At 56.6% G+C, this 20,363-nt stretch overlaps 1 protein-coding gene across 1 annotated transcript in view; it reads right to left on the reverse strand.

Annotated features, from left to right (window-relative positions):
• TTC7A (tetratricopeptide repeat domain 7A) overlaps nucleotides 1–20,363 on the reverse strand; it is a 112,758-nt gene that overhangs the window by 17,906 nt on the left and 74,489 nt on the right. Inside the window, exons 16-18 of the mRNA XM_045828874.1 lie at nucleotides 8,169–8,285; nucleotides 4,663–4,760; nucleotides 2,910–3,044 (exon numbers count right to left, since the gene is read on the reverse strand). Coding sequence (XP_045684830.1) covers nucleotides 2,910–3,044; nucleotides 4,663–4,760; nucleotides 8,169–8,285 — 350 coding nt within the window. The remainder of the gene's footprint in view (nucleotides 1–2,909; nucleotides 3,045–4,662; nucleotides 4,761–8,168; nucleotides 8,286–20,363) is intronic.

The raw sequence follows: 20,363 nt of genomic DNA on the forward strand, positions 1-20,363 counted from the left end.
CCTTCTTGCAAAAGCACTGCAGCTGGTGGCATCGTTAGGTGGGTGGGTAGGGGTGCTGATGCCAATACTCTTAGCCCAGGTCTGGTGTGGGGAAGGGCGGTAGTTAGGGAGAAGTTATTGCCTTGGCGATCTGCTTCCAGCAGCCCTTCATTCGTGCTTGCTGGAGATGACAGTGACCAGGGGAGAGGAGAGGGCGCATGGGATGCTGATCGCTCCAGAATTCTCCCATGCTCAGAATGGAAGACCTAGGTCATGCTCTCATTTCCCTTTCTGGTTGTGGCCGCTGCCCACTAGTCTACTCCCCTTTCTAGAATGATAGATGCCCTGATTTTTAATGGGCACATGGACACCCCGAATAATGACATTTCCTACAGTCATTTGCAGCTAGGTGTGTGATCGTGTAACTAAGTTCTGACCAACGGATGGTAAAGGGGAAGTGATGTGCGTAAACTCTCGGACCTGTCCTTAAGGGAGGGGGTGTCCCCTTCTCCTACTCTTCCAAGTTATGCCTTGGAAAGTGAATGTGGTGGAGAGCCATGTTGGATCACTGGGATAAGAGTGACAAGAGGAGCCCTGGCTGGTGTGGCTCATTGGATTGAGCGCCGGGCTGTGAGCTGAAATGTCACTGGTTCGATTCCCAGTCAGGGCACATTGGGTTGTGGGCCAGGTTCCTGGTGGTGGGCATGTGAGAGGCAACTGATCGATGTTTCTCCTGTACATTGACGTTTCTCTCTCTCTTTCTCCCTCCCTTCCCCTCTCTCTAGGAAGAAATAAGTAAAATCTTTAAAAAAAAGTGACAAGGGGAGAGCAGAACCAACAAAATGGAAGGAACCTGGGTCCCTGGACCAGGAGAGCAGAGCTGCTGTCAGCCCAGGTGAGAGAAGGAAGCTTCCACCAGCTTGTAGAAGCCACTGTTATTCTCGATTGGTCACACGTACCCAAACCTGTCTCCTAATGCCGCACTGCCCAGCCCTCCCCTGGCACCACATTCAGAGTGCTCAGACTTTGTTCCCAAAGTTCTCTGCGGCTGAATGTCTAGGACAATGTCGAGAAAAGAAGGACTGATGCTCGAATTACTGAAGGGCATGTGTTTATGCAACATTCCCCCGTCTAATCACCAGCTTCAGGAGCGATTTTAACCTTCCTTGGAGTTACCAGAACATCCTGGCACCCCTCACATAAAGTAGCATATCTGTGAAATGCAAGCCGGCTGGTAAGATGCAAAAATATTTTCACTTGATGGTATTGTAAACAAGACACATCATTAAAACAAAAGGCCCTGGGAGCCCCAGAGTAGGCCACACACAACTCTGGAGTGGCTCGCTGTGCTACTGCAGTCCCTGAAGTTGATGAAGCCCAAGCACACCCTCCAGAGCCATTATAGCTCCATATCCTGGAAGGAAACAGAGCAATATTTGCCTAAAGCAGACCATGTCTATCAGTCCTCTGGATTTTTCAACATCCGTTTTCCTGCTTCAAATGCAAGCAGCTGACCATGGAGCACAGCCTGGACCCATCCCTGGCACCCTGAGGGACCCTGACACAGAAACTGGGGCAATATTTGCATTATTAAAATGCTTCTCTGCCTAGCCTTTCTGTGAATCCTGGCCCAATTTTATTTCTCCAGATTCAGAGCCTGCGGTGGGGAGAGAGGGGGCGTCCTGCATACTAATGTGTCCATATGTGGGCTCCATGCAGCAGGAAACCTCGGCTTCTCAGCTAAGCACATTCCAACACTAACTTGCAAACCCCACATGTCCCAGGAACTGATTGTCTACTTTGGGTCTCTTCTCCATCTTTCCTCGGGAGCTACTGGCTCCAGCTCCTTGGCAGAAAGGGGGCAGATAGGAAGGTAATGGGAAAACAGCCGAGGAGCTTTGCTTGGGCAGATCTCAGACAAGCAGGCATGCTGGCTTGGGGCATTTTTAGGATTCCACTTACTCTAGCACCTTCTTCTCTGTTCTGCAGCTGCTGCCGTTTTATCTCAGGCTCCTCTCCAGCCTCGGTTCTCTCTTTTCACCCTAATCCACCTCTCCCACCACCATCTGATTAAACTCTCCATCAACCCAGCAAGTCGATCCTTGGCATTCCTTAGTCCAGCATCGAGGGTAGTCACTGCGGGTGGTGCCATGCTGCCTCTGTGTCCCCCACAACCACCGTGGATGGGACAGAAGTCAAACACCATTCGCTGAGCACCTACTGTGTGCCCCACACTGTGCTAACTGCTTCACCCACATCAGCTCATTTTAGACCAGGACAGGCAAGACAGTGCTGGCATTAGAACCCAGCTCTTTGCAACTCTGAAGCTGCCTTTGTCCCCAACACTAACTGACCCTCAGACTCCACAGTGGCAATAACACCGATTAGCCGTCAAGAGGGACTGTGTCCTAAGTGACAACCCTAGTGTTACCAGCACTCTGCCTTCAATGGACTCACCGCCAGACCTCCCTTTCCTGGGGGCCGCCATTCCCTGCCTCTTCTCTAGCTGTTCCACGAGCCCCTGGGGCTTGGGCCTTAACTAGTTTTACTTAGGAGAAGGTGGGCAAGGTGAAATTGTTGAGACTAAGACTGTTCATCTGCGTGACCTTTCCTCACATCCTCCCACACTTGTCTTTGCTGCCAGAGGGTCTCCCTGGGTATGCAGACAGGCACTGTCCCCATTTGGCCGAGTGAAAACCCATGACCAGGCAGATTAGGTGACTTTACCTGGGCCAGGCAAAGAAAAAGGAGCTGGAACTAGAGCTCTAGGCTCCTGATGGCCAGGCTTTTCTGTGAGCAGTGAAGCCCACGTGAGCCTTGTCAGGGACCCCCACCACCCTGTCCTCTCTTCTCTAGGACGGGACACAGCTCTGAGAGCCTGGGGGCCTGTTGGGACGTGAGCGGGTGTCACTGGGGCCAGGGACACTCACCAGCCTGGAGCCAGATCTGTTCCAGCGTGGTCCACAGCTGCATGGGGCCCTGCTTCAGAACGGAGCTGGGCATGGTCAGCTCTGACATGGCCTCTTCCAGCCGGGAGGCTGCGATGGACGATGCCCGCCGAGAGCCTGCAGAGCGAGAGCAGAGGGGCTGAGCAGCTGAGCGGCAGAATCTGAGTGCAGCACACTGTAGGTCTCAAGAGCAGGGTTGCACAGCCCCGCGGGGAGAGACGAGGCACACCCAATCAGGGCAGGGTGGCCGCCAAACAGCTTGCAGAGCCACCAGGAAGGGCCCGTCTGGTCCCCTCACCCTTGGCTGGGGAGAGGAGCTTCAAGGGGGTGGTCGGGCGGTGAGCCCATGCCTAGCAGTCCATTACCGAGGAATGCAATCATCAATGTCAGCAAAGGTGCTGGTTCTTCTGCCTGTTACTTTGACATTGACCGAAATGACTGAATGTCCAACAACAGGGACTGATTAAAAACAAGTGAGGGTATAATCATACGAGACTCCACAGCCATCCACATAACTGTGCGCATATGTATGGACATCGATGCGGAAAGATGTGTAGATTCTACAGTCAGGTGGAAAACACAGGCTGGAAAAGTGTATGACAGCGTTCTTACAAGAAAGGAAGATATGCACAGGAAAAGCCTGAAAGGCCACATGTTCAGGCCTGCGTGGCAAAATTATGGGTGATTTTTCTTTTCTTCCTTTTGCTATTTTTGCTTTCTGTTTTCACAAATGCGTGTTATCACTTCTTACACAACAAGGTCCCATTTGAGGTTGTGCTGTTAAGGATCCATAGGTAGCAGCTCAGGTCAGACCCTGTGCCCCCTGGAGAACCTCCCCCTGTGGCAGCTCTGGGTGACGTGGGTCCCTGTGTGTGATGCACGAACCACTGACATTCACGGTTCACAGGCAGGTGAGGTGCAAGCACTTTCTCTCTCTCAGAGGCAATACAGCTCCAGGAAACCCAGGAGACCTCAGAGCACACCATGGGCGATTTCCATTGATCAGACGAATGCACATGGAACCCCAACATTTGTTCGTGGTTCCTCCCTCTCATCCCAAGGGCGCTATGCCCTCCTTCGCCAGACCCTCCTTGGAGTCAGCAGTCCCACAGGCCCCCTTGCGCCCCTCAGATGCACCTCTCAAGTTGGAGGCTGGTCTCGGCGCCAGAAATCAGTGCCATGGCTTCACAATGAAGGAGCCCCTTGGTTCATGTCCACAGAAGTGGGAAAAATGAGCAAGGCCACTAAATACGCCTCCCTCACACTTCCGTTCCTGTGACTAATTCTTCTTGAGTCTCGGAGGGAAGTATTCTGCATTAATCAGGTCCTCGGTTAATGGTCAGCTTTGGGCTTCGAGTTGCACATTTAAGTTCAGGTCATTCCTTCCGACTTGATTCCATCTACTAGGGGTGTTGTCATGGCCAACCTTGATCCAAAGGTGCAGCCTCAGAGGAAATGGTTTCTGTGCTCTATGCTGTCATCAACTTCAGTGTCCCCTCTCTTTTCACCTGCACCCAGGAGGTGGGGTCCCTCCCTTGCCTACTCCAGCCAGCAGCCATCTCGTCCCAGAGCCACTTGGGCCCCGAAGGATGCTGCAGGGCAGCTCCTCAGCACGAGGCCCTTGGGCGGCAGCCGACAAGGGGCAGGGGGAAGGTGTCACTCTCCCCGTTCCTGCTCTGGCCGGGAGAGTGAGCCGTGGGCCCTGTGGATGGCTGCCCACAGGGCACATTCTTACCGGAGTCCGCATCGTGGGCATCGGGCAGAGTTAGGTGCATGCCACTCTGCTTCTTCAGCGTGAGGCCCTCGCCGACGCTGCCATCCTTCTCCACGCCTCTGGAAGGCAAGAGAGGGCCAGGCCCCAGTGAAGCGGAGGGCTGACAGGAGAGCAAGGGAGCCTCCTGCCAGGCAGGCTCCGGGGCTGAGAGTTCAGGCCCTGGACCGGAGCCAAAGATGGGCCCAGGAGGAAGGATGGAGACGACCAGAGAAGCAGGAAGGGTCAGGGCCCAGGCTTGGGCGCTAGGATCCGGCTCGCCCCAGAAGCTCAGCTGACAGTGGTACTCACCATCATTCACACACGCGTGCACACGCTGCCTGCTCTGCGCCTGTGTGGCCATCGCTATACTCCACTATCCCCCATGGTCCAGTCTCCTCACTATCCACCACGCCCCCACGTTTCGTTCCCGAAGCGACAGGCTTGCTAACGCTGCAGCCACTAAGAATGTTCTCGCTATCCTTCTCCGTCCAGCCCAAATCCCCACCTACAGAACCAAGCCCGAGTGCCCCTCATCTGTGGGGCCTCCTGTGGCTCCCCTGCCACTCCTGCTGGCCGCCCTGCCTTCCCTGCTCTCCATCGGGCGCTGCACCACAGATGCCGAGGATCAGAAACTCTCCAGTTCTGGCCAGGAGCTGCCCCGGGCCACCGTGGGGGGTGGGGTGGGGCGTCTTTCTACCTTTTACTGCCCTCACAGACACAGAACACTGCTGAGGACTGGCTTCCAAGGCAAGCCTGGGCCTCGGAGGCCCCTAGAAGTGTCCCCAGCTGTACTGCCCCTGCTTCCCGAGGAAGGAAGGCCAGATGTTATTCTCTGCCTCAGGCACACTACCTTGGCCGCCAGGGTGGTGTGCCCTCGGAGGACCCAAAGGAGACCCTGGCATGACAGATAAATAAGCATGGTGGTCCCAGTCTCCTCCCCTGCCCCAATGCCCCAGGTCCCCGCAGCTCCCACACTGCTAGGAGGTTCCTCTTTTCTCAGAATGGGAGGATGGGGAAGTCACCAGCTCAGAAAGGCAGCTCAGCCTATCGTGCCCTTGAGCTGCCCCTGCCCACTGCCAGGGATGCCTGTGGCCCTTGAACCTGCTGACTAGGAAAGTTCAGAGGAGGGGCGAGGTGGAAAGGGCAGGAGAGGTGGCCCGCACAGCCTGGGGATAGGAGCTTCTCCCTGCAGGAGGGAACCACGATGATGGTCCGATGGAGAACGTGGAGCCTGAGGAATCCTTGCCATCCTAACCCAGGCCCACAGTGGCCTGAACATGGACTTATGGATGCGCAGCCCTCTTTGCGGGCCCTGGAGGAAACCACCCACCAAAGCCCACTGTGTCAGGGCCGGTTCCTGTTCTCGTCCACTCTCTTCCCTTTCCCAGGAGGCACCCGAGTGTGGGGCTGGATGCTGGGTTAAAACCACGGGGCCACCCCTTCTTAGCTCTGTGACCCTTGACAAAGCCACCTTTCAGGGTGAGTTCTCCAGATGAGCTGTCTGACCTTGAAATGAGCGTGAGAATGTTGCTCTCATGAGGCTGTTGTGAGGAGCACGTGAGATAATGTGGGCCGGTGCCCAGCACGCGTGGGCTTGGAGCAGCTCCACAAGTACAGCTTCTCGTCCCACCCGCCCTCCCAGCCCCTTAAGGGGCCCTCCCTAGGGCTCCAGAAACAGCCCACCTCGGGGACCTTTTGCCCTTGGTTCTCAGCCAGTATACAGCACTGCTCCTGCCCTAAAGAATCTGACAGCCAGATGGGGAGAAGAGACGGTCCAAGTTGAGCAATCAGTAAGACCCAGATGGAGAGGGCTGAGCAGACAGCGTGACTGGAGGCGCCAAGTGGAGGGGCATGTGGGCAGGGCCTGGGGGAGAGTGTGGACCAGTGGGAGCACAGCAGGAGGTGGGGCGGGGCAGGCCAGACCCTCAGGCTGCGGATTCCAGTGGATCCTTAGCTGACCCAAACTAGACTTTACAGACCTAGTTTCTGCTCTGTGGCTCCAGGTTGAGAAAGGATGTTTCCTATTCTTGGGAAAGCCTGGAGGGTCCTGGATCCAGGCCTCTGGGCCCAACCCTTTGTCTACAGGTAGCTGGTCTGGCTGAGCCCTGCCCTACCCTGAAGGTTCCCCCAAGGAGGGCCAGGTCCCTCAGATCACAGAAGAGTGTGAGTGGTGGCTTAAAAAGACCCCAAGGCAAACCTCATTGTGCGCCCAGGGGGAGCACAGCTGGGCCCTGTGCGCCTGGGGACAAGGCTGCAGAGCCAAGAAGGCCTGAAGGAGCAGGCAGCCTGCCACTCAGTGCAGAGGACCGGGCCGTGCACCTGCCCGAGTGGCCACAGCCAGTGAGTTGCAGAACAAGATGCATCCGAACAACAGAGTCTAGCCCTCACCCTCACATCAGGAAAAGGTGGCCCCCCCTTTTCCTTTCTGAAAAGTCCCTCACCCCAGAGCTTTCTTCTGGCAGCTTCCACCCACTGGTCCTGCTCTGCCCTGGAATTTTCCAGGCTCAGAGGCCTGCAAAGAGAAGGCTGATCCTACTCTGCCCAAGGGTTTTACTCCATGGGATTACCCTGGACCCTCTTCTGTCAACTTCACCATCAGAGACCTGCCTCTGTGGGCTGTGGAAGGCTTCTGGGCTCCCGAGTCCCAGTGAAAATGCAAGTGCCTCCACTAGCACGGGGTCCCCTGAGGCCCTGGGTGGGGGGTGGTGGTGACAGCCAGCAGTCCCAGAGAAGGGGGAAGAGGTGGGGTCCAAACCCAGGAAGAGGCAGGGCCCCGCCCCGCATGACGCCCTTTTCCACTTTGGGCTCACAGGCTGAACCTAAGCGTCCCGGTGGGTTTGAACAAAGACTTTCTGCAGATTCAGCCTGGACAAGAGTGCCCTGCTCTGGCCCAGGACAACCCCGGAGCCCAGGCCAGGAACTGCAGCAAGAGACAGGGTGCATGGGGAAAACAGGAGAGGTCCTTCCAGAGTTCAGCTTCCTTGTGTTCTTTTGACTTTCAGATGGAAAAAGAAGTGTCAAGGTCCACAGGCTGGGACTCAGGAGGCCCAGGTTCAAGCCCCAGCACTACTACCATTTAGCAGGCAAGTGGCTCTGGCAAATTACATGAGTTCCCTGAGTCCCAGTTTCCTCACTGGGGTGAGAATAAAATCCGATAATGTCTAAGATATGCGAGCTAATGTGGAAGATAGAGAAGCAAGCCTAGCACCTGGCTCCGATGCTTGACAATGACTTCTCTTTCTTCTTACTGCCCCGGACCTCAGCATCCTAAATAGGTTCTTCACGTGCTTCACAGAGGACGGTCACACGGATAAAATTAGACCAGGATGTAAAAGGCCTCAGGAGCAGTAAGTCCCCCATTCTCATTCAAATGTTCTCATCTCCCCCCATTCACCAGGCATGGGGCCACCCTGCAGAGGGCAGTTGCCCCAGCAACCACTCTCCGTCCACTCTAGCCAACCCAAGGGACGATAATGACAGCCACTCACCCCAGCTGGGAGAAGTTGTACAGGGTCTGCCACAGTCGCAGCATTTGCCTGCAGGTCACCAGGGCTTCCTCCGGGCCTTTCAGCACCTGCTCCAGCTTCACCTTGGTGAACAGCAGGCTGCGGGAGAGAGAGGGGCAGTCAGCACGCCCCCATGGGGCCCTGGATAAGGGACAGACCCAGAAAGTACCCCTGAGTCGAGGAAAGATGCTAAGCAAGGGTAAAAGGTCACCAAAGGGCAGAGCTCTGCTCTCCAGCCTGCCGGCACCCAGCAGCTGCTCAACCAGCATCACCTCGACTGAATTACAAACCTCGTTTCCTGACCCTGGATGCATGAGGACGCTCATGTTTGACTTTATCAAAGGATTCTTCATGAATTTCCTGAAATGGACTGGTCCCTTTATGTATCCAATAGGGTTAAAGCTACATGAAGTCCTATTCAGTTACCATTTAGGAACACGGTTACCGCACAAAGGGAGAGCAGACTCAGAATCTCAACCTGAAAACCAGAAGACCTCTGATGTAAGAATGGTGTGGGGGTGTGTCCCTCCGAGGGGCTGGGAAGAGAGGGAAATTGCTGGCTCCACTGGGCAGTGGGGCTCCGGGAGTGGCAGATGGCTACCCCCTCTGCCCAGGACACAGCAGAGACCTTTGGAAGACTGGCCCCCAGGACTCAGGTGGGGTCTGGACACCTGCTGTGCCAGAGCTTAGACTTCGAGTTGTCAGGGAGATCTGGGGACCCTCACACGGTTTAAGGTGGTAGCCGTGTACCAGTGGGTGTGGAGATACCGTACTCCACCAAGGGTGCCACCGGCACCACACAGGCACGCCAGCAGCCTGGACAGGCTGGCTGAGCTTCCTGCTTCCCACTGGGTGGCAAGCAGCGAGGCCCTTCTATTCCCAGCAGGCTGCTGGGCAAATCCACACGACTGTCATACCCTGAGCTTGACTGCTGCCGAGTGGTCCTGCCAGCCCGTCTGAGGTCGGCACACAGGCCCTCGTGGAAGCCGAGTCCCACATCTAGACAGGGAGCATCCCTGCGGTCTAAGGGTGTGGCAGGGCCCGCCCCCAGGACAGGGAGTCCTGGTGTCCGCCCATCCGGGAGCTTTCCCCTCCGACCTTCTCCCACACTCAGGGCCCTGGGCTCCACCGAGACCTGCACCCCCAGGTTCATGAAGGACTTTGATGGCCTCACTCTGCTCCTTTCTTCTCACACTTTGTTTTTCTGTTTTTTAAAAATTTTCTTGTTGTTCAATTGCAGTTGTCCCCATTTCCCCCCGCCCCCGTTTCTCCCCCCTGCCCCACACCTTGTTTTTCTAACTGTGACATGTCGGTAGAGAATGCAGGGGGTGGCATTTCTCCCAGTCCTCTTTTCAGGGAGAGGTCTGGGGTCTGGGCAAGTATTATTTTTCTTCCTCACTTTCCCCCAAACATGCCCCGTGCCTTTCGTACCCCTGCCGCAGGGTGCCACCACCCACCCCGAGTGGCCTCTTCTCTACACTTCCACCCCCCCTCATGATGGGCATCAAACCTCACCGCCCTCAGGAAGCCTTCCTAGACTCGCGGGATGCCCTGTTGACCTGCGGGGTCCCCAGGGCAGAAGCTGTGGCCGCCACAGCACCCCGGTGGGCAGCTACTGGGGAGAGCGGGTCCTGCTGCCCCGACTCCCCTTTCTCAGATTCTCGAAGGGGCTGGCACTCCAGAAACACTAGGAGCCTCTGCTTTAGGGAACATGAAGCGCAAGACAGTTTCTGCCTTCAAGCTAACTATTACTGCTGCAAGTGACAACTCGCCCAGAAAACTGAGTGCTTTGGATCAGACTCAGTGCCAGGAAAAAACAGAGAAGGGGTCTTGCTGGTATTTGATGAAAAGGAGGGTGCGGTGGGATACAGTTGCGAGTTGGGGAGGAGAGGAGAAGTGTTGGGGTGGGGTGGGGGACCAGCCAGTGGTTGGAGCAGCAGGTGTGGGTGAGGAGTGAACGTCTCTGCCCGGGGAAGCAGGAAACATCCAGGGTCAAGTCCATTCCAAGGCTGTCCTCCCCTCAGGCAGCAGAGCCCCCTGAGTGGGGACACTGGTCTGGGCTGGTTCTAGGATGGCTGGTGTCACAGTTCGGCATGGCCAGTGAGACCTTCCTCAACAGAAAGCCCTGTCCCAACTGGCCATGACAGCAATCCAATGTCTGTGTGTGCCACTCTCCACTCCCATCACCCTTCTGTGTGACCCTGGGGACCCGTGCACTGCCCAGAGGGGGTATCAGCAGCTCCCGGAACCGCAGGACAGTCTCCCCGACTCATCCATGCTCTGCTTCATGATGATGCTCTGCTCCATGATGTCGCCCTGCTGGGACTTGCCCTTCCCCCGCCAACGTCCGCCCAGGCCCAGCCAGTGTCACCCTCCACTGTGTGTGCCCACGGGGCTGCACACACACCCCTCCAGGACCGACGTCACGACGTTGGGATGTGGTCATCTGCACACTTGCTGGCTGGCGTGCTTCTGACTCATCATGGAAGTCTCTCTCCCTTTCTGCATCAGGGTCAGCAAACAACTCCACTCCTTCCGAAGGAGCAACTCTGCTGCTCTTCTGACGGAGACCCTCAATGCCCTGGGCCCGTGAGAGCACAGGGCTGCCCCTCCACCTCCTCTGCCAGGACGGCGGCTCAGTTCTCCTGACGGCCCGAGAAGGCTGGCGGAGCTCTGGTGGGCCGCCCTGGCGGCTAGCAGTGGGCTCCTCCGACCAGGCCAGCCCCTGGCCTGTGTGTTTTATATACTTGAATGAACCTAAATTGTCCTTGGAAGGAAGGATTCTGGGAATTTTTAAAAGCCTACTATTTTAATGCAGCGGCTCCAAGTCCTCCTCCTGAGTCTGACCACCTCTGCCCTTCTCTGACTGTTCTGGATCGTGTGCGGTTAGCACGTAATCCCTATGTATATGTACACATACATACACACACACATTGCGTTTCCCTACAGAGACTTATGAGTTTAATAATGAAGATGAACTCACACCAAGCGTTTTAAGATTCAGACACTGGAAAGAATGTGTGGCCAGTCTTACCCACAGGTGCTAAAACCACCATTTATTTTGGCCTGCATCTTGCAGTGGCCCCCACCTGGAAGACAGGGCCCTGCCTCCTTCCACGTCAGTGTCCCAGCTTCCCCGGGGCCTGGCCCAGAGCTGAGCACACAACACTCGCTTTAGACTGTGAAAATGCGTGTCGCCACAACCACCAGGCCATGGCCTGGGCCTCACAATCCGTGTTCATTTAGAGTGGATTTCTGACACCACGTCCCGCTGCTGGGTCCTGGCTGGGAAGGTAGGAGAGGAATCTGACCACTCGCTGCTTCGTGACTGCTATGAGCTGGATGCACGTGGCCAACAAGCAAATGCGCCGGCGGATCCCGTTCTAGGTTGCTCAGGAGCGAAGTTGTGCAGGGCCTGGGGAGGAGCAGGGGGCTCTGGGCGTGATGTGAAGACGCCTGGCTGCCTGTCACTAGGGGTCTGCATCCCAGAGGACAGCCCCCCAGGCAGAGGCAACAGAACAACTGGGAAGAGTCTGAGACAGGAAGGCCTGTGACACTGGAATCCAGCGGCCCACTCACACGCTGACCAAAGCCATTCCGGGACAGGAATGGTCACGTGGCTGTCCTCAGCCCCCACACGGTGACCTGACTCAGAGTGGACAGGCACTGGCCCGGGAGCAAGAAATCCGAACCAGAGTCGCAGCTCTGGGGCTGCCCAGCTGGGCATGTCACAGGTTCCAGACCCGTGAAATCAAAGCAAGTCCCCTGCCCCGTCTGCCCAGGGATCCCACAGATGAACTTGAAGCAGCAGCTGAGCTGCATTTAGTCCTCATGCACAGGCCCACCCCTGGCTGGGGAAGGGACTCCGGCTTTGAAACTGCAGACCTGGCAGGCTTGGGAAAGCAGTGTCCAGGCCAGGTGCCTCTGAAGGCTCTCAGAAAGTCCCTGAGCTTCCCAGCCTGTTCGGCAGGACAGGTGGTCCTCCTCGTGGCTCCCGGGACCCAAGACTGGCAGGACAAAGGGAGAAGATGGAGGGATGGACAGAGCCACGGCAACCTTGGCTGTGACCCCCTCTTGCGAGCACTTTCCTGTTTTTTAAGCTGCGCAAGCCCATCCGGAATAAACACCGAGGTCTTTTAAGGCCACATGCCCTCGCCACGCCACTGCCTCTGACGGCAGATGTGAAAGTGAGTGTTCTCTCTGGGGATGGGGAAAGAGCGAGGGTAAGTGTAAACACGTCCCTCCTGGGCCGAGGCTGCTGGGGCTGCAGGGAGGACAGCCCTGGGCCCTGGCGCTCTCACAGCCCGAGTGCCCCGGTCCTGGTGGGGAGACCCAGTGTGGCCACAAACCCACTTTTCGAGAGCTCATGTCCTCCCTGAGAATGCCACTAAAGCCTTGACAGCCAGGGGGGCACCTCAGCCACCTTATCTACTATGGCACTATAGTCAAGATGAGGACCCGTCACCTCCGAAATCACCCTCACAGTCCAGCACTGTGGGTGGGCAGGAGGGTGCCCCTGCTGAACAGTGAGACATCTCAGTCCCAAGTTCTGCCTGTCTGTGTCTGGGCCAGCTCCCCTCCCGTGGGGGAAGCCAGACACCAGTGAGGTCAGTGTCTGGGTGTCCCCAGAGGTCACCAGCCCGGACAACCTTCCCTATCGCTCCGGCCAGGGCCGACGACAGAGGTTCCCAGGGGAATGCTCGGGTAGGCCTCGCATCCACCTCCTCTTCCTCGCTGCCCTGCCCGGGCGCTGCCTGGCCCACGCTCCTGCGGCAGCACTGGTGTCGTCGGCCTGCTCGTTACCTGTCACAGGGACTGAGGGTTGGAGCCCTCCCACTTGAGACAAAGACAGGTACTTCTTTCCACGGCTATGAAGAGGATCTTAGGGTGAGCCTCCTCAGAACTGGGTAAGCACGAGTCTTTCCAAAGCCATTTCTATTTTTTTTTTTAAAGAATGATTTTGTGAATAGGGGATATTTTTGTGACAATGGCCCCGGCAAAGCAAACACAGTTTCAGGGTCAGAGGTCATCTAATCCATCCCCCCATTTCCAGAAGTCTCTGGTCATTCACCCCTATGTCCCCTCTCCCACCTCCGGGTGGCACGGGGTGTGGGCAGAACACAGCTGGCTGTAGGGAAGGACCTGAGCCATGTGGGTGGCAAGTACAATGGGCCCATATTTTCGCTTTCATGTTCCGGAAAGCAGCTCACTACAAAAGCACTCAGCATGCAGAACAAACACTTGAACACAGTAACTGCTGTGCACCTGAGGGAGCCACCTCTGGCCCCTGGCTCACTGCTTGTCCAATAGGAGGACATTGTGCAGAAACATGGCCTTTGGTGTCAGACGAAGCAGGTGCACTTTCAGGCTCTGCCGCTTCCCAGCGAGCGCCTTTGCCTCTCGGAGTTCCTCCTGCTGGGTGAGGCAGGGGCAGCAGTGGCACCACCCAGGAGGGCTGTGGGAGGCCTATGGGCGATAGAGCCTGCAAAGGCTGTCCTGATGCACCATCAGGTCTCAAGAAAGGGCAGCTGTCATCTGGCAGGGACTACATCTTTCTTCTCTTTGTAGCCCCCATACCTGACCTAATGTCACTCAGTGGATCTTTGATGGATCACAGAGATGGAGGTTGGGTCACAAGGACTCTCTGGAGAGCTGCGGGCATTTCCAGAAGCAGACGACTCCAAGGAAGCAAAGCTGCAGGGTGTCCTGCACAGCTCTCCCCTCTCCGTGGCCCCATCCACGCATCCGCCCTCGCCCAGGCCCTGGGCAGCTCTGCCTGAGCCCTCTGGCTCCTGGCCATCGTGGGGGCCCTCCACCCTGGGAGGAGGGGTGGTGGCAGGTGTGGCGAAAGCACAAAAGGAGGCATTATCTCTTTAAAGGACAGTAATTTGTAATTCCAGCTGATGGCTGCACTGTGCTGTTTTAATGAAGCGTTCTATTTTTATAGAAAACACATAATTGAGTGAGAAAGCAGGCTATTCTCTGAGTCAGGCAACCATGCCTCTGGAAAGTCTAACTCCTCGGCCAGGAAGCCAAGCCTGCCCACCGCATGGGGCTCTGCAGGAAGTGGGCCCCATCCCAGGCCGCCCCAGGTCCGACTCAGTGCGGGTGAAAAGCAGGGTCCACGTTTGATGGCCAAGTTCGAATCCTTCTTCCAGCCATACAATCCTGGACAAGTCATGTAATTTTTCCGAGCTCAGTTTCATATCTATAAGATGGGAATGGCAGTAGCTATATGCTTTGGGGGTTCTTATGTGGGAACGAGGTACATAAAGGCCTAGCAGGGGACTGGTACTTCATTGGGGGCCCAATCCACATTTGCCCTGTCAGTCCTGTTTCCCTGCCTTGCTGCCGTTATGTCCAGTTCCTCACTTATGTCCTCTGCGCCTCCGTTTCCTTATCAGTAAAGAGGGAATAATGGCGTCCCCTCACCTCCTAGGGCTGCTGAGGGGGTTCCATGAGGAAATGCAGGCAGCGCGCTGAGGGCAGTGCCGGGCACAGAGCAGGCGCCGGCGGGCTGCTGTCTTTCTGTGACTGAGCTCGTGGGTTCCAGCCCCCCGGGGTCATTCAGCCCACCTGCAGATGTGGGCCCTGCCCCCCACCCCCCGCCACCTGGAGGTGTCACCTAGCTTTCCCATTCATTTGTTCCCCTTTGAAGTAGGAGAGTTATAAAAACTAAAACATAAATCAAACCAAAACGACAACAAAACAGGGTAGGGGGTTGAGCACGCTGAGGGCTGTAGGACACCAACATCCCCATGGCCCCCTGCCTTCATGGTCTATGCCTCTGAGGGCCTGCTTGGGCGCCGGGTGCCGGCTGTGGGCTCTCTACAGGAGGAGGGGGAGGTGGAGGACAGGTCACAGCTTCTGCCCCAGAGGTGCTTCCAAACTCAGGGGGAGCTCGAACAACACATTGGAGACAATTAGGAAACAAAACAGGAGAACCAAGTACTCAGTTGAGTGGTTCAACTCTGAGGACTGTGCATGGACTTCAAGGCCAAGTGGAGCCGAGGGCAGCCTCAGAATGGGTGGGACTTGGAAGCAAAGTAAGGGGAGGAGGGCACCCTGGAGGGCTGGACTGGTGGGTCAGAGGTCCAGAGCTGGGCTGGGAGGGGCCAGCCTGACCAGGGAGAGATCCCCTCCCTCCAGGACAAGATGGGGGCAGAAAGGAGGGGGCAGCAGCCCCTCTGAGTGAGAACCCACCAGCCCCGGCCCCTTCCCCGCCCCAGACTCCGGCTGTGCTCACAGGGCGCTCAGAGTGGCTCAGACCCTGGCCAGGAATGCCGGGAATCAGAGAAGGACACAGGTCTTCCCGACTCCTCTGGATTCCAGACCTCCGGGACAGACTCCAGGGCAATTTACTGGTGAGAATCACACGGCGCCCTCAGAGGGCATCATTGTAAAGCTCCAACAGGAGCAGGAAAAGGCCGTGCTCAGGCCCAGCCCTATTACCTTCCACGGACTGACCCCCAATGTGAAAGGGACCCTCACGGCAGCTCTTCCTAGCCCTGCAAACCAGTGATTTATTTCTCCTTGGGTCTGGAGGCTTACACTGTCCCATGTCCCCTACTGTTTTAAGGCTCCTGCTGATCTTCTGCCTATTAACAAATTCATCCAATGTGACCTAACTTAGAAGCTTTAAAGATCAACAGCATGTAAGCTGTGTGCACTGAAGTTAGCCCCGTCCCTACTTCAGAGGGCTCACCCCACCTGGAGGACAGCCCCCCCAGCGCACGCCTGTGGTTGGCTGCTGGCCAGGCCCTCCTCTCCATGTGCACTGGGCAGGGGCCCTTCCTCCAGGCCCACTTCCTTCAGCTGCAGGCCACCTCCGAGTACCTCCAGATGCCTCTCCAGACACAAATTCACCATCTTGAAGGGTAAGAACGCAAACCACACAGAGCCATTCTATAACCATTCAGGGGTGCAGGAACTTCCAGAAGGAAGGTCTTCAGGTGGAACAAAGGTAGGCTCCTAGCCAGGTATACGACACCAAGAAGCAAACTCCTTGGTCCTGGTTTATATCTGCAAGCAAGCAGACCCCTGGGGCCTGACGACCATTCACGGCAAAAGGGAAGCCAGCCTGGCTCTACGGGCACGAATGCCCCTCGCCCTCTCTTCTCAGGGGCTGGGCCGCTCCTGCGAGAGAGTGGTGCACCCCTCGCCCCAGCGCCTGCCTGCCGCACAGGCTGGGGACAGAGGGGTCAAGGGGTCAGGAAGCAAAGGGCTAAAACTACTTTAAAACAAACGAAGGGTTCCTTTTGGAAAAATCTGCAGATAACTCTCTCTTTTCCTTCCTCTCACCCCTGAACAAAAAACAGAAGTTCATTTATCCTCCTGGTCTGGGTGTAAGCAGACCACTAGGGGAGAGACTGAGGACTGTGGGGACTGCAGCGTCACACAGAGCGAGATCACAGGAGGCCACCGGGAGCAACCAGCGAGGGAAATGCTGAATGTCACAGCAGCTTAGCAACCAGGAACTGACCTTTGGGGAAGAGAGCACAGCGCCAGTGATTATGCCGGGCTTAACACTTCCCTCAACCACAAGGCCTGGAGTTTAAGCCCTGGCTCTTGTCCTCAGGGGGGCCGCAGCAGCCAAACATGCTTAGTGAATGTGGCGCAGTGATAAACTAGGTTTGTGCTAATACCTTTGATTCCAGCCCACTCGCTGGAAGGTTGGTATTTTAAGCATCCTTTTGATCTACTGCGAGTCCCTAGTAAGAGCCATCCAATAAACACTGTGCTTAAGTCAGAAATGTTAACAAGAGCCCCAGGACCCTGATCTTCTGCCACGTCACATGCCACCTGAGCAAAGGGCGAGGCAGACCAGGTAGTCAGAGAGGTGCCCCTGGGGCTCACAGTAGCCTTAACCAGATAAGGCTGAGGTTGCCCACGCCTAGTTATCAGCTCAAACATTTTCCAAAACAGCCTAGGTTTCCCCGGGGAGACAGCTTTGATGGTTCCATTTGTTTGTGCACAGCGAGCTCCAGCTTGTCCAGAGGGCTGCATTGTTCCTGTGCTGGGGACTGCCCCCTGGGGCTCTGACACACCTTCCCCCAGGCCCTTCCAAGTCCCCCTGGACCTGGGCTTGGCTGGGCAGAAACTTCCGCAAGGCCTACCGTGACCCACAGGGGTGGGGGGAGGCTGCCGTGGCTCGGAGGAGTTGGGCAGGGAAAGCTAGAAGCTAGTTGGCTCCTCTGCCCTATGGTCTGGGCTTTCAAAACCCGTCTGGCAGGCTGCCAGGCCTGGGGCGGGGGCAGTGACTGACAGGCTGGTTATTGGAAAGCTCCCATCATTAACCCACGAATGTTGTTTGGTTACCATGGCGACCTTCACTACAAGTGGCCTGACTAAAGCACAAGGAATCTGTTACCTAAAACCACAGCCCCAAGGAGCCCTGGGCTTCTGGACCCAGCTTATCAGCAGTCGGTTCCCTTTGACCCCATATTCCTGCCCCTCCCCTCTGGGCCTCCCAGCTGCCTCCCATACCCGGGACCAGCAGAAAAGACTAGCAAAGGCATCTCCACGCTTGCATGGGCCCTCTCACATTCCTCCACCAGGCCTGGCTTGCAACCAGGTCCAAACAGGGTGGCTGCTGCCCCCGTGAGGCCCCCTGCAGGCTAGCCAGGACCGCCTGGACAGCACATGTGTCCAGGGCTTAGTTAGAAGCCCTCAGGATTTCAGGAAGCTGCTCAGGGTGTCTGGTTCCCCCCGTGCCAGGGTCACACTGTCCCTGTGGCCATCAGTCTCTGCCTCATCACGTTCCTGCCTTTTTAAACCCGAACTCCATTAACTAAAGGTCATTTTGCAGCACGGAAATCAAGATCTTCCTTGCTTTGCTTTCTAATCCCTGAATTCAGGCAGATTTTCAAAAGTTCAACTCCACGAAAGCTGGGTTTTCTCCTGGAATCTTGAGACTACTTGTAGGAAGAGTGGCCACTTTTGCAGCTAAAAAGCTTAAAAACCTTTCACAGAGTGTCCATGCCCTCCTGCACACACAGGGCACCCCCTCCATCACCTGGCCCACACCACTGCCCCCTCGGGCCCATGTTATAGTCTTACACTGTTTGTGGGCTGCCTTTCAGACTCCCCTGCCCTCCACTGCTGCCCCTCACCACGGCTGTACACCGACTGTAAGACCTTCTCTTGCCTGAGTCTCACCGTAGACTTTGGAAGCAGGGGGAGGCAGGACAGATGTCAGCCTCTTGGCACATGAGAAAACGAAGGCACGGAAAGGAGGAGCATGCTGCTGGAGGGGACACGGTTAAGGGACAGCCATGACTCCCAAGGGGATAAGCTTACATGGAAAGGGGTCCATTGTTGCCAGCGGCACCCTCCCTGGTGCCAGGCTTCCTCCGCCCCTGACACTGACCTGCCCGCCTCTTTCTCTACTGAGCTAGGCTCTGCAGCCTCTAAAAGACCTCAGCCACCTGGGACAGCCGGTGGGGAGGGGCTCCATGGCAGGCAGGCCCAGGCCATGGGCCTTTACGTGCCCCCCGAGTATAGAGACTCTGTTGGGAATGATGAGGTCAGGGTGAAGGGGGTTTGATATTTTTGTTTCACTGCAGTGATATTTACTGGGCCAGTCATTTAATTAACTGCCGTGGCAACAGCCGGAGTCACGCAGCTTGTTCCCCATGCAGGGAGCAGCTGGGGAAGCAGGATGCAGTTTCCATTGAAGAGCAATGACATTTTTCAGTGATCCCTGACCGGTCATGGGCTCAGTGACATTTCCTGCTAATCCTCGGGTTCTGTGCTCCGGGGTTGCATCTGTGGGGAACAGTGTCGACTTATCTGCAGAAGCCACGCTCACACTCCACAGTCATTCCAGAGTCGTGTGGTGGGTGGGTTTCCCAGCCCCACTTGTTTTCAGGTAGATTTTTTTTTTCCTGCCTAAGAAACAGAAATGTGTTCTCTCACAGTTCCGGAGGCCAGAGCCCCCTGTATTTTTTCCAGTGAGTTCTGCAACCTCTTAGGGCTGGTTCAGGCTGAGATGGAGCTCCTCACGGTTGAGGAGAGGGGCACATGGCAGGTTGGAGACAAAGAACCCATCACTGTTTCTGCACCCTGTCGACCCCAAAGTGCAGACTTCCAAAAGTGAGGCACTGTGGGGGAGGGGATGCTCTGGTCCCCAAAAGCTCCATGGCAGGCACCCCTGCAGTGATGACAGAACAGAAGAACCCTGAGGAGGCCTCTGGGGATGGCACTCGAATGCTTTCCTTCCTTAGGCTCAGACCTCAACAGGGTCTTGCTGCTGCCGCCCCATGTCCCCAGCCCCCGAGGCCCCCGTGATGGCTCTGCGGTGTCCGGATGGGGCAGCTCTTTTCCCACGATGGAGGCCGCCCCTGGAGAAGGCTCCCCCCTGCAGAAGTGGGGACACAGCCCACACAGAGGGGCACAGCCATCCCACAGATTGACTAACAGCACAGTCTGCATCAGACTTCTCTCCTGCTCTGGGTGAGGCTCCCCCTGAGGGTCTGCTGAAAGCATCTCCCTGAATGCATGTGCAGCGCAAATCTGAGAGGTCAGGCCCAGATGCCCGCCCGTGGGCCTCCCAAGGGCATCACCAGCCTCACAGCAAGGGCCACCTTCCTTGCCTGCCCATGAGGACACTTCCAGCGAGTGACACATCCTGGGGAAGAATTGAGCCCCTGCCTGAGGTCAGAGGAAGGGGTGGGTGGTGCATCCACTGCCAGTAAGGGAGGGAAGACTGGGGAGAAGACATCTTCCTCACCCAGCCCAAGAGCCGGGGAGGATGGAGGAAGCTGACAAGAGGCAGGAGGCACCTCCTGTGGGTGCACTGGTACACTGGGAGGAAGCTGGGGGAGAACCAGAGGCCCCCCACATCTTGAACATATTCCACTCCTGCTGTGCCTCAAAGAGCATGGCCTTTAAGCAGATTTTCAAAAAGTGGCATTCACCTCCCCATAGCAGGCCAGGGGAGGTGACTCTGCCAGGAAAAAGCTCTCTGCCTAGACATTAGGAAGATGCCAGGAGCTTGGGCCGGGGCCCGAGGAGGGGTGGAACGAGCAGCATATGAACCCCCTTCCTTTGTCTCCGTCAGGACAGCTCTGCTTCCGTCTGCTCACCAGGGTGCTTTGGGGTGGGGGCGGGGGGGGGTGGTGTTGGCCTGAGCTCAGGTGAGCAGGCCGACCTGCAGCATGAATGCCCACCCAAGGC

Source organism: Phyllostomus hastatus, unplaced genomic scaffold, assembly GCF_019186645.2.
Source record: "Phyllostomus hastatus isolate PE091 unplaced genomic scaffold, TTU_PhHast_1.1 phas_scaffold_78, whole genome shotgun sequence".
NCBI classification, from domain to species: Eukaryota; Metazoa; Chordata; class Mammalia; order Chiroptera; family Phyllostomidae; genus Phyllostomus; species Phyllostomus hastatus.